Source organism: Callorhinus ursinus, unplaced genomic scaffold (genome assembly GCF_003265705.2).
Source record: "Callorhinus ursinus isolate GAN/ISIS: 27379988/994484 unplaced genomic scaffold, GSC_fseal_2.0 scaffold19, whole genome shotgun sequence".
Lineage (NCBI taxonomy): Eukaryota > Metazoa > Chordata > Mammalia > Carnivora > Otariidae > Callorhinus > Callorhinus ursinus.
In genome coordinates this window covers 4,551,555-4,565,539 of record NW_027397081.1, presented here as the reverse complement: position 1 = coordinate 4,565,539, position 13,985 = coordinate 4,551,555, and the positions used below count along the sequence as shown (strand labels likewise).

At 36.7% G+C, this 13,985-nt stretch overlaps 1 protein-coding gene across 1 annotated transcript in view; it reads left to right on the top strand.

Moving 5' to 3' along the window:
• The window catches only part of GUCY1A2 (guanylate cyclase 1 soluble subunit alpha 2), a 333,141-nt gene that overhangs the window by 265,304 nt on the left and 53,852 nt on the right, over positions 1-13,985 (top strand). The window contains exon 7 of the mRNA XM_073903673.1: positions 11,292-11,446. Within this exon, the coding sequence (XP_073759774.1) occupies positions 11,292-11,446 (155 nt within the window). The remainder of the gene's footprint in view (positions 1-11,291; positions 11,447-13,985) is intronic.

Below are 13,985 nucleotides of genomic sequence, written 5' to 3'. Positions count from 1 at the left end.
TACATCTCTAGGAATGCATCCATTTCTTCCAGATTATCTGATTTCCTGGCATATAGTTGTTCGTAATATGTTCTTATAATTGTATTTCTTTGGTGTTGGCTGTGATCTCTCCTCTTTCATTCCTGATTTTATTTATTTGGGTCCTTTCTCTTTTCTTTTTGATAATCTGGTCAGGGGTTTATCAATCTTATTAATTCTTTCAAAGAACCAGCTCCTAGTTTCGTTGATCTGTTCTACTGTTCTTTTGGTTTTATTTCATTGATCTCTGCTCTGATCTTTATGATTTCTCTTCTCCTGCTGGGTTTAGGCTTTATTTGCTGTTCTTTCTCCAGCTCCTTTAGGTGTAGTGTTAGGTTGTGTATTTGAGACCTTTCTTGTTTCTTGAGAAAGGCTTGTATTGTTTTATGTACTTTCCTCTCAGGACCGCCTTTGCTGCATCCCAAAGATTTTGGACAGTTGTGTTTTCATTTTCATTGGTTTCCATGAACTTTTTTAATTCTTCTTTAATTTCCTGGTTGACCCATTCATTCTTTAGTAGGATGCTCTTTAGCCTCCATGTATTTGAGTTCTTTCCGACTTTCCTCTTGTGATTCAGTTCTAGTTTCAAAGCATTGTGGTCTGAAAATATGCAGAGAATGATCCCAACCTTTTGGTACCAGTTGAGACCTGATTTGTGACCTAGGATGTGATCTATTCTAGAGAATTTTCCATGGACACTAGAGAAGAATGTGTATTCTGTTGCTTTGGGATGGAATGTTCTGAATCTGTGAAGTCCATTTGGTCCAGTGTGTCATTTTAACTTTTTATTTCCTTGTTGATCTTTTGCTTAGATGATCTGTCCGTATCAGTGCAATAGTCCCCCACTATTCTTGTATTGTTGTCGATGTGCTTCTTTGCTTTTGTTATTACTTGGCTTATCTAATTGGCTGCTCCCATGTTAGGGGCATAGATATTTACAATTGTTAGATCTTCTTGTTGGATGGACCCTTTAAGTAGGATATAGTGTCCTTCCTCATCTCTTATAGTCTTTGGTTCAAAATCTAATTTGTCTGATCTAAGGATTGCCACCCCAGCTTTCTTTTGGTGTCCATTAGCATGGTAAATGGTTTTCCACCCCCTCACTTTCAATGTGGGGGTGTCTTTGGGTCTAAAATGGGTCTCTTGCAGACAGCATATCAAGGGGTCTTGTTTTTTTATCCAATCTGATAGCCTGTGTTTTTGGTTGGGGCATTTAGCCCATTTACATTCAGGGTAACTATTGAAAGATATGAATTTAGTGCCATTGTATTGCCTGTAAGGTGACTGTTACTGTATATTGTCTGTGTTCCTTTTGGTCTATGTTACTTTTAGGCTCTTTCTTTGCTTAGAGGACCCCTTTCAATATTTCTTGTATGGCTGGTTTTGTGTTTGCAAATTCCTTTAGTTTTTAATTGTCCTGGAAGCTTTTTATCTGTCCTTCTGTTTTCATTGACATATTTGCTAATGTTTTTTAATGTTTTATTTATTTATTTGACAGAGAGAGAGAGAGCATGAGCAGGGGGAGGGGCAGAGGGAGAAGGAAAAGAAGACTCCCTGCTGAGCAGGGAGCCTGATCCCAGGACCCTAAGACCATGACCTGAGCCAAAGGCAGATGCTTAACTGATTGAACCACTCAGGTGCCCCACATTTGCTAATGTTTGATTAAATGAATATTTTTACTGTTTTCAAAAGTCTTCCAGAGATACACAGGAATGTTGTCTTCTGAAAGCTTATGTGTGTATGAATATTAAAGTATTTACACTGTGCTGACTAAAACCATTGGCTGGGAAAGAGAAGAGCCTTTGAAACTACTTGGCTCCTGCAGTATTGATAGTTTGTTAATATATCTGTGAAACTTAAGTGATGTTCTACGCTTCACGTTCTCAACTTTGGATGCACATTAGCAACTCCAGAGTTAACGTCCCCACGCCCACATCTCATTCCAAACTCATTAAATCAAAATCTCTGGAAGTGAGAAACAAAACAGCAGTTTTATTTTTATTTATTTATTTTTTAAGATTTTATTTATTTATTCATGAGAGACAGAGAGAGAGAGAGAGAGGCAGAGGGAGAAGCAGGCTCCCAAGGAGCAGGGAGCCCAATGTGGGACTCGATCCCAGGACCCTGGGATCATGACCTGAGCCGAAGGCAGACGCTTAACCATCTGAGCCACCCAGGCGCCCCAAAAAAACTCCCTAGTTCATTCTGATGTGTAGCCAAGAGTTATACATTGTAATTCAGGAGTTTAATTGTTACTTTCCTTTTATTTGGTGGGTAAACTTGTCGATGCCATCAGTTCTTATAAATGAGAAAGGTATAGATTACAAAAGAGGATAATCATTAAAGCTTAATAATCAAGCCCATTAAAGTTTTTTTTTTACTTATCTATCAAGTGCATTTTTTTCTGAGATATAGAACTTTTAAGATGCGAAATGAACTAAATTTTCCCTGAAGAAATTCGATTATCAGCAGTAAGCATGGACATCCCAATAAAATATATGCCGTTTTCTCATAGAGGAATTTTGTTTTAAGTAGTATCTAAGTGGAAAATCATGTATTTGTATATTTTATTTTTAATTTTTGTAACATAGTAATTTTAATATCTAAAATTTTGAAGGTGGTATTTGTTGACCACATGTATATTTTTTTCTCAAATAAGATTTCTGTCTTTCCTTAACTTTGTAAGATCTGAGGTTCCTTGAAGTAAATAAAATCTTTCTGTCCTTCCTGTCTTCCACAATGCCTAGTAAGTGTTTGAGATTGAATTGTTACGTAAGAACCTTTGGAAGAGAGAAAGAGAGGGGTATGAAAGGAAAGGAAGACAGGGAAGCTAAGGAAGGAATGGGGGATGGGAGAAGGGCAAACAAGTTCTCACATTTTATGTCTTACAATTCCTTTGAGGTATGAGAAAGCTGGGGTTATTTTCTGTTCTTTGAAATTGTGCATTTCCCAGGTTACTATTAAAAGGGCTCAAGCTTCGGGATGTTTTTGTTGAAAGGAAAGTAATTCTCTTGGCTGACTTTGGTCCTTGGTCTTGAGAATATGATATAAATAAATAGATAAAAATATTAAAAATAGAAATAAATAAAAACATAAATATAAATTGTTTATAGTTTGGATGGATTAATTTATAAATTGATAAATACACACTCCTTACTATTAGAATTCTTTGCTAAATCCCATTATCCCATTTCTACATATTTAAGCTTTTTTAAAATCATTTTTTTGAATCCACAATATTGTAAAGTTTCTTTTAGACTAGAAATATGCCTCAGATTATCTGTTAAAATCTGCTTTCTGACAGAAAATGATTTACATCAGTTAACAGAATTAGTAGCACTATTTTTTAGTGGTAGTCTTGAAATAGAAGCTTCTAAGAGCTTTGAAGTTTTAGCAATTAACAGACTTTGTTAGTTAAAAATGATGCCATTGGCAAGGAATGCCTTTATGATATTAGAAATAAATTTCAATCTGTGTGATTAAATAGCAAAGATGTAGTGATACAATTATTTGATTAATGTTATGGATATTATTAGTAGAGTGTTTCCTTAGCATCCCTGGTTAGATAGCCAAAGATTGGATGTTTCTTAAAAAAAGGTTTTGAATTCTTTTCTGCATATCAGAATGAATATCAAATGCTGGTAGAAAATAGTATCAATCACTTTGTCAAATTTCTAAATTATTCTTTTTAATTCTGCTATTGTTATTATAATGAGCAGTTCCTTATGTTTTAAATTATAGCACTATGTTTTTTAAAATTTTTTATTGTTATGTTAATCACCATATATTACATCATTTGTTTTGGTGTAGTGTTCCATGATTCATTGTTTGTTCATAACACCCAGTGCTCCATGCAGAACGTGCCCTCTTTAATACCCATCACCAGGCTAACCCATCCCCCTACCCTCCTCCCCTCTAGAAACCTCAGTTTGTTTTTCAGAGTCCATCGTCTCTCCTGGTTCGTCTCCCCCTCTGACTTACTCCCCTTCATTCTTCCTCTCCTGCTATCTTCTTCTTTTTCTTTTTTCTTAAAATATGTTGCGTTATTTGTTTCAGAAGTACAGATCTGTGATTCAACAGTCTTACACAATTCACAGCGCTCACCGTAGCACATACCCTCCCCAATGTCTATCACCCAGCCACCCCATCCCTCCCACCCCCACCACTCCAGCAACCCTCAGTTTGTTTCCTGAGATTAAGAATTCCTCATATCAGTGAGGTCATAGGATACATGTCTTTCTCTGATTGACTTATTTCACTAAGCATAACACCCTCCAGTTCCATCCACGTCGTTGCAAATGGCAAGATCTCATTCCTTTTGATGGCTGCATAATATTCCATTGTGTATATATACCACCTCTTCTTTATCCATTCATCTGTCGATGGACATCTTGGCTCTTTCCAGTTTGGCTATTGTGGACATTGCTGCTATAAACATTGGGGTGCACGTACCCCTTCAGATCCCTACATTTGTATCTTTGGGGTAAATACCCAGTAGTTAAATTATAGCACTATGTTAAAGGATGTATCAACTGTCCATATTTTTGGCACAAGATGGTATGTTTCTCAACTGCTCATTATATGTTGGTTATTCCTAAATATATGCACTTTTAACTTAAATATGTCAATTGCTTTAAATCAGTTTCTCCCTTTGAGAAACAATTCTTAAAGCATTTTTTTCTGAACAAAGGTAACTTTCAGATTCAACTTAGAGGCCTTAATAATAATTCTCCAAAAGTTCAGTCAAGTTTAAATTTTTTATTAGGCATGTATTTAAATAATTTAAATAATCACATACACAATGATTAGTGCCCCTTAAGAAGGTGGTGGTGCTGAGCTATATTGCTGTGTCCCCTTCACAGTCTCCAATAACATTTTCAGTGGTATCTGTTGGAGGATTCCAGGCATGCTCTCCTAAATATCTTTTGTAAGGTCCTATCTTTCCCCATCAAAAACACATAAACAAGATTACAAACTCACTTTCTCCCCTAACTGTAAAGTACCAATTATTTGAAATTTCACCATTTTATTTTATAGAAGTAAATATATTTCTTGTGTCTGAAATTATAGGTTACCATACCAGTGATGAGAACCATTTTTTTTTGGTCAAATATTTCTGTAAATTGAAATTTATCTATGAATGGTACTTCTGTAATGTTTAAAGTAAACACAGTAAGACATTTTGCCCAAAGTGCTATTTGTCCAAGCATATTACTTGAGAATGTGACATTTTGACACCACCAGTTGGAGGCTGAGTCCCCTGATAGAAAGAAAAATGCCACATATCTACAGAGATTATTTCTCCCTGTTTTCTTGCACATGGGGGAAACAAGGAGAAATTGTAAAAAACTACGTAGGTTATATGAGTTTATTATATTCTGCCTAAGAATCTTGAGCTCTTAAAATTAGAATTTAAAACATTAATTGATATTTTCTTGTCAGGGAGATAGTGGTTATTAATAAGATAAAATATGAAGATAAATTTCATTTATTTCTTTTTATTAATGAAAGGAATATTTTATGATAAAACTTATGCATGTTAATACTGGTAGAAGGATGAAGTACTTATTTCCTAACCATGCGAATCATGATTTTAGTGTCCTGACTATTAAAAACGGTTAATTAACTATTTTTAACAGCTTAAAATCTTGACTACATGAATCTAAGAATAATCTTAAATGCAAACATGAGTAAAACATGAACTGGCTTTTTCTACTGGAAGTCTTTCTTGTTTTTTCTACTATGGACCTTCTGTTTTAATGTGGAAATTCAGTCTTGCTCAAATAGGACTATTTCAGCACAAACTGGTATTTGTTTAATAACTTGCTGGCTCATAACTCATGTTAATCATGGTTTCAGTTTGATCTGGCCATTGGGGAATTAGTAAATCTATTTACTGAATTATAAATGGGTCTGTAGCATCGTCCTTGACACCATAAGCAGAGCAATGGGTACCATGAGGTCTGGGAAGGGAACTGACAGTTTTTAAGTGCCAACTATGGACTAATTGCTCTTTTTCATTGTGTTCCTCTGGACTTCAGTTTATTTGTGAAATGAGCCTGACTAATGAATCCGTGCTGCCCTCCCAACCCGAAGATTCCTTCTTGACTAAACCAGAGAGAGTTTTGGCTAACTGAGGTTGAACTGTATAAGCCTTCTATTTTTAGGAGTCGTGGGAGAAATGTTATCTAAAAATGCAGTTGTTTATGTGCCTCAGCTAATGATTGATCGGTACAGTATTATGAGAATAACTGTATCTTTTGATAATTGGGGTCTTTGATGTTTCCCAGAGTTGTGTAGTATTTCACACATACAGGTATAGGAGATGGGGTAACAGATATCCTAACCTCAGCATAGATCCAAAAGTTGCTGTGTTTTTCAGTAAATCCCTAGGACAAATACTATTTTTTTTCCATAAATGTTCTCTAAAAAATGAAGTCTGGTGTTACACATCAAAGCTTTGATCTGATTATTTTGCATGTGTGTTGGTCTACTAAGTATCTATCAGTTGCCAGAAGTCTGTTTAGTGCAGGGTTTCCCAGACTCCACACTACTTATTTGTTGGATTGGAAAATTCTTTGTTGTGGGGAAGCTGTCCTGGGCATCTCTAGCTTAACTGAATAGATGCTGGTAGCAGCTCCCCATCCCAGTTGTGAAAATAAAAAATCTCTTAAGACACTGCCAGACGTTGACTGAAGGGCGCAAATGTCCCCTGTTAACAACCACTGGTTTAGTGCACAGTACCCCTCTTTAGTTAAGACATACTGGGCAGAGAGATGCCAATGTGACTCATTGGTTAAATTATTTAAATAATGTTAAATCTTTTCAAAGTGAATCTAAATTCCTCCTTGAGCGTTAAGTGTAACTGTTTTGTGTAACTTCTAGATGTTCTTGACATACTCTGAGGGAAGCAATCATTTACTTCCGTATATAGGCAGTAATTCCTCAGAAATCTCAATAAGTTGTCAAAGGAAATGCAAAATAAAACGGTCTGATGATTCGGTTTGTAAGTTCCCAATGATATCTCCTTACTTCCAAGATTAAGTAATTCTCTGAGTTTCGTTTTATTATATGGTAGAGACAATGACAACAAATTTGTGCTATTTGTGTGGTTGTTGATATTTTTGTGCATGTTTTAAGTGGCTTTCTAAAAGATAATTTTTTTAAATGGCCATTTTTCCATCCACCAACCCCCCCGCCCCCCAAGGATATCAGGGTTTTTATTGTCAACATGTTTCAGGTTATAGTAATTCTCCTTTTGATAATTCCGTTTAAAAAAACCCTCAGGTCTTTTGAAAGGAGGTATTGGTAGAACCATATAAGCCTTCTATATAGTTGGTGTGGGGTATAGAGTCTTTTTCTCAAACAAAAAGCACAGAATAAAGAGGCCGTGAGATGTGTCAATGTGATATTCACTTCTTTTTGCCTCCTGCTTAAAGGGATCAGTACAGTGATCATAGGTCCAAACTGACGATCTTTGTATCTGAGCTCTGGGTGTTTTTCAGGCAATCCTGTGTTACACAAGGGAGTTTAATATAAATAGGCCTTATAAAAGCAAAAAAAAAATCCTAAAGAAATATAATATTATTGCAAAATGCTTTGCTAACTTTAGAGAAAGGTGGTTTATAATTATCTTGATTAAAAAGACTATTATTATTCAGCATTTTTTTTACCTTTTTAAACCCAAATAGACAGTCCCTCATCAGAAACAGACCTACATTTTTCAGAAAGTTAGGTTTCTTAAAAAAAAAAAAAAGTATTATCTCATTTCTGCTTTCACTTAATATAGAATAACAGACACTGGATTTATATTCCTACCTTAAACAATTAAAAATCTTTATGACACTGGCTAGTAGGCAATAGAAAACAGTGATCCCTGAGAGATAGGAAACAAATAAGATGAGACATATGATTTCCCTGGTGTTCTCTTGCTTTGAGAACATCCAGGCTATGGTGCGAGGAGAAGCAAACCAGGAGGCATCCAACAAACTCCTGGAGTGGAAGAGATGGAGCTGAGAGTCTGGGGAGATGGAAGAAGTTAGAGGTCACAGACAGAGTACGAGCAAGGAGAAAAGTTGCACAAACGCCACCAGAGATCTTGTAAGGGGCCTCCTATGTGTTCTGCATGGGTTATTGTTTGTGTGTGAGAAGACTACCTGAACCCATCAGGGAAAAACACCTGTAAGGACTAGAGGAAGAAGTTCCTGGCACTCACACAGGACCTGGAAAAAAAAAATGCCACAGGAAGACTGGAGAACCTCCTAAATCATGGGCACTGGGTACATGATATTCTTGCCTCAGTAGTGGGGAAAAACTAGGCCTACATGAAATACTGCTCAGGTCTTGCCCAACAAACCTTAAAAAGCAAGACTTGAAAAAAATAAATTATTTCCAAGTAACTTGACTGCATCCCTATATAGAACTCAAGGATATTTATAAGAATATCAAAAATAGGGGCACCTCGGTGGCTCAGTGGGTTAAGCATCTGCCTTTGGCTCAGGTCATGATCTCAGGGTCCTGGGATCAAGCCTCGCATTGGGCTCCTTGCTCAGCGAGGAGTCTGCTTCTCCCTCTGCCTCTGTCCCTCCCCCTGCTTATGCTCTCTCTCTCTCTCTCTCTCTCTCTCAAATACAATCTTAAAGGAATATAAAAAATATCCAGCACTCAACAAAGTCAAATTTATGATACCTAACATCCAACCAAAAATTACTAGCATACTGTAAAACTGAAAAATATGACCCATAATGATGAGAAAGACCAATCAAAACTGAATAGACCAACAGATGTTAGAATTATCAACGTATTAAAACAGTTATTTTAACTGTATTCCATATGTTCAAAAGGTAATTTGATACCTGAAAAAGAAAAAGAATTTCCAAACTGAACTTCTAGAGATGAAAATCCCAATGTCTGAGATGAAATATGCCCTGGATGAGGTTAACAAAAGATTAGACATTTCAAAAGAAAAGATTAATAAATTTGAAGGTATTACAATGGAAGTTATCCAAAATAAACAGAAAAATATTTTAAATGAATAAATTAGTCAACCATGGAAATACTTCAAGTATCCCAATAGACATGTATTTAGAGTCTCTGAGAGAGAAAAAGAAAGGTGGATAGAAAAAATATTTGAAGAAGTAATAGCTGAAATTTTTCCAAATTTGATGAAAACTATAAACTGACAGATCCAAGACACCCAACAAACCCCATACATAAGAAACATGAAGAAAACAACATCAAGAGAAATCATAAATAAATTTTGCAAAACTAGCAAAAAATAGAAAAACTTAAAGCTGCCAGAAGAAAAAAGATCTATTACATATAAAGGAATTAAGATAAGCATGGCAGCAATGGAGGAGGAGACAATGGAACAACATCACTAAAGTACAGAAAGGAAAGGAAAAAACTCTCAACCTAGAATTCTAAACCCAGTGAAAATATCTGACGGATAGGAAGGCAAAATAAAGACTTTTTCAAACATACAAAAGCTGAAAGAATTCATCATCAGTGGACCTATAGTGAAAAAATTCTTTTAGAAGGAAAATGATAGCAGATGTAAATCTGGTTTTTCCCAAAGGAACGAAGATCACCTGAAAAGGCGATCATGACTTTTCCCCTGGACAGGAAGGGTCTGTCTTGCCCCATCATGAGTTAGAACATGAGGGTGCTCCTGATTCAGCTTCAAGTTTCCCAACAAGGAGTATGTGACAAGCATGAGGAGGAACATGATAAGGAACTGGTCCTTGACCGAACAGAGCTTCCTGACAATCTGGACCACTCACCTGGAAACTGTTACTGAGAGACTAAGAAAAGTATACTTTTTAGGGTTTCTGTATTTTAGAGTATTACTGATACTGCACGTTGACCTTTACCTTATTTAAAACAATTATTTTTAAAGCTGTAAAGTTGTGCCTTCGACATTAAGATCTTTAATCTACTTGGAATTTTATTTTTCAACATGAAGATAGAGTTGATCCAGAGCATCCTAATGAAAATACCATCTTTTTTCTCACTAATCTGAAATGCCAACTCTGTCATGTGAATCACATATATATGTATGGAAGTCTTCCTGTCCTGTTAGTGTGTTTCTCTGTCTATACACCAGTATTATGATATCCATGCACTAATTAGATATGTTTATACTAATAGGGAAATTATTCTTTCTTCTTTCTGAAATGTACCTTGATTCTTCCTAGCATGTTGAATTTCCAAATAAATGTTAGGATCATTTTTTAAAAAGTAGATGAAGAGGTTTATTAAGAGTTGCAGCTGGATCACGTTGGTTTCAGCCTGTCTTATTAATAGTTGATAAGTACCGAACTCTCCAGTCCATGACAAAGGTTAGTCACAGAATGACTTCTTGTCTTCACAACCGCAGGGGCAAAAGCAGATAGGGTAGTGAAGAGTGATACTTTACTTATGTAGTAGGCATCTAGGGGTCAGATCTCTTCCTTCTCTCCCACATTCCCCTAGGACTAAGGATATCATTCCCCACTGGGTCAACATGAGCTTCAGTTACTTTGGTGTAGACTGTGTAGAAGCAACTGCATGGCTGTGATCACATTTAAGTGTATATCAACTGCACATTGGGGGCTCCTTCAAAGCATGGGCCAGACTAATATTTATCAGATTCACAGAGTAAAATATACAGCACTCATTTTCCAGGGTTTTCAATAGACGCTTCTTGACTGACTCGAGGGTTAAATTCTCTATAACGCCATTTTAATATAATATTGAAGGATTTTGACAATTTATCAACAATTACCATTTACTGTGGAGGGCCTGCTTTGCTCTAGGTACAGTACTAAGGACTGAATATTCAGCAGTAAGGAAATAGATACGGATCCTTCTCTCATAAGACAATCGAACATTTAAACAAAATAAACAGAAATATATTTAATTTATAATTGTGCTTAATTCTATGAAAGGAAAATAGGGTCATATATAAGAATAACTGGAGGGAGAATAATACATTTTTTATGTATTAGAACATGTTCTGTTCAAAAGAAATGTGATTTGACTTGTAATATAGCTGGGTTTATGTAGCAAATTAAACATAATTTTTCCCTATAGTTAATTTATTCATTTATTCCACAGTATTCATGTTCATTGCCTCTGTAATGATCCAGATATTAGGCTCACAAAAATGACCAAGGCACAGTTCCTGTCTCTGAGGAGATCCAAGTTCGGTAGCTTACAAAATTACCTTTCACTGAAGTAATTGCATACCAAAAGAAAGTATAAATATATCCTTTTCATTTTCTCTTGTTTAGATGAGGATAGGCATTCACTCGGGTTCCGTGCTCGCTGGAGTTGTTGGCGTGAGGATGCCACGGTATTGCCTGTTCGGAAACAATGTCACTCTGGCAAGCAAATTCGAATCCGGAAGTCACCCTCGGCGCATCAATGTCAGCCCGACCACTTACCAGTGAGTGTTCTCTGACCTCCGCTCCTCCTTCTGTCTTTGGCCCTGCCTGAGCTAATAATATCCTGTCATTCTGTAAGGTAATAGGAGTGGATCCACCCAGTCTGAAAGGTAGCACTTGTGACATAAACGTTTATGTGCACCCTGAGAGAGTGCCCGAAGAGCCTGACTTGACTGAGAGGTAAACATAGGTGTGTCGTTTCCCACAGCTGCTGTTCTTCTCAGGTACACCTGTTTGAACACAGGAGCACAAGTGTTGGAGATCGGCATCACACCCAAAGTCCTCACATTTTCAAAATGTTCCTCAGTGTTTATAAAAGTCAAAGAATGAGATAGAAAAGACATTTTACGGGCAGGGACCATGCATCATTATATTCCCAGAACTTATAAAACATGCTTGACACATAATAAGCACTCTCTAAATACTGGTTGAATTAAGGAATGCATTGGTAGGATCGACTTCTCCAGATTAAGAAGATGGTATGACCCTCTCCTGTATGTTAGACATTGGTTTTATGCTGGGCGTTGTTGTGCAAGCTAATTGGTGCCATAGTTTGGATAACTAAAAAATCCTCTTGTAAAACTGTAGATGGAAATAGTGACCATTGATATTTTTTATTTTTTATTGAAGTGTACCTAGCATACAATGTTATATTAATTTCAAGTGTATAACATATTACTGACAATTCTATACATCCCTCAGCGTTCGACACAGTAAGTGTAGTCAATCATAAGTCACTGTAAAATGTTTTTATAATATTATTGACTATATTCCTGATGCTGTAGTTTTCATCTTTGTGACTTATTTATTTTATATGGGGATTCTGTACTTCTTTATCCTCTCTATATCTATTTGACCCATCCTCCTACCCCCCCTTGATGGCAACCAGCAAGTGTGCTTTGTACTTAAGCATCAGGCTTTTTTGTCTCTTTCCTTCTTTGTTTGGTTTTTAGATTCCACATATAAGTGAAATCCTATGGTAGTTGTTGTTCTCTGACTTATATCATTTGGTGTCATATGCTCTAGGGTGGTGCCCAGCTGGAGTGTCTCTCAATCAAATGGGGGCCTCCAAATGTGGGGCAATGGTCAGCTGGAAGCTGGTGGTGTGGGAGGTGAAAGCATTCACCCAAGGCAGAACAAAGGAGATAGAAGTTTACTGAATACCCCACAAGGGAGCCGTGAGCAGGACAGTAGAGGAGAGGCTGTCTACCATGAGGCGGTGGGTGAGGGCCTCTTTTAAAGAGGGAAGGTACGGTGGTATGGCGACATATGGAATTCTCCCTTTTTTGGTAACTGTGCCTGGTTGTAAGTAGCCCATTGGTCACCTAGGGCCTAAGGATGTTTTGAGGTGGGGTGGGTTCCCGATGGGCATGTCTGGAGTCATCCAGGTGGTCCCATGTGGTCCTTTTCACATCCCATTGCTAAAGCCTGTTTGCCTAAAAGTGGCCTCTATATTTAGGTCCGTTAATGTGGTTGCACATGGCAAAAGCACATTCTTTTTTTATGGTTGAATCACACACACACACACACACACACACACCCCATATTTATCCATTCATCAGTCGATGGACACTTGGGCTACTTCCATATCTTGGCAATTGTAAATAATGCTGCCATAAACATAAGGGTGCATCTGTCTTTTCAAATTAGTCTTTTCTTTTTCTTTGGATAAACACCCAGTGGTGGAATTACTGGATCCTATGGTATTTCTGTTTTTAATATTTTGAGGAAACTGCACAGTATCTCCCACAGCGGCTGCACCAGCTTGCATTCCCACCAACAGTTGCCAGGGTTCCCTTTTCTCCGCACCCTCGCCAACACTTGTTGTTTCTCAGCCTTTTGATATTAGCCATTTTGACTGGGGTAAAGTGAGGTCTCTTCGTGTTTGTGTTTTTTGTCTTGTTTCGGGGGATTATTTTTTGACATTTCCCTGATGATGAGTGACGTTGAGCATCTTTCCATGTGTCTGTTGGTCATCTGCATGTCTGTTTGGAAAAATGTCTGGTATCACAGTAATGCTGGCCTTGTAGAATGAGTTAGGAAGTTTACTTCACTTTTATTTTTTGGAACAGTTTGAGAAGAGTAGATACTAACTCTTCTTTAAATATTTAGTAGAATTTACCTATGAAGCCATGTGGTCCTGAAATTTTGTTTGTTGGGAGTTTGTTGATTATTGATTCAATTTCATTACTAGTAATTGCTCAGTTCAAATCTTCTATTTCTTCCTGATTCAGTTTTGGAGGATTGTATGTTTCTGGAATTTATCCATTTGACTAAATCATCCAGTATGTTAGCATATAATTTTTCATAATATGTTCTTATAATACTTTGTATTTTTGTGGTGACAGCTGCTATTTCTTCTTCATTTCTAATTTTATTTGAATCCTCTCTTTTTTCCTTGATGAATCTAACTTAAATTTTTTCAATTTTGTTTATCTTTTTAGAAAACCAACTCTTGGGTTTCATTGATTTTTATATATATGGGGTATATATATGTGTGTGTGTGTGTGTGTGTGTGTGTGTGTGTGTGTGTGTGTGTGT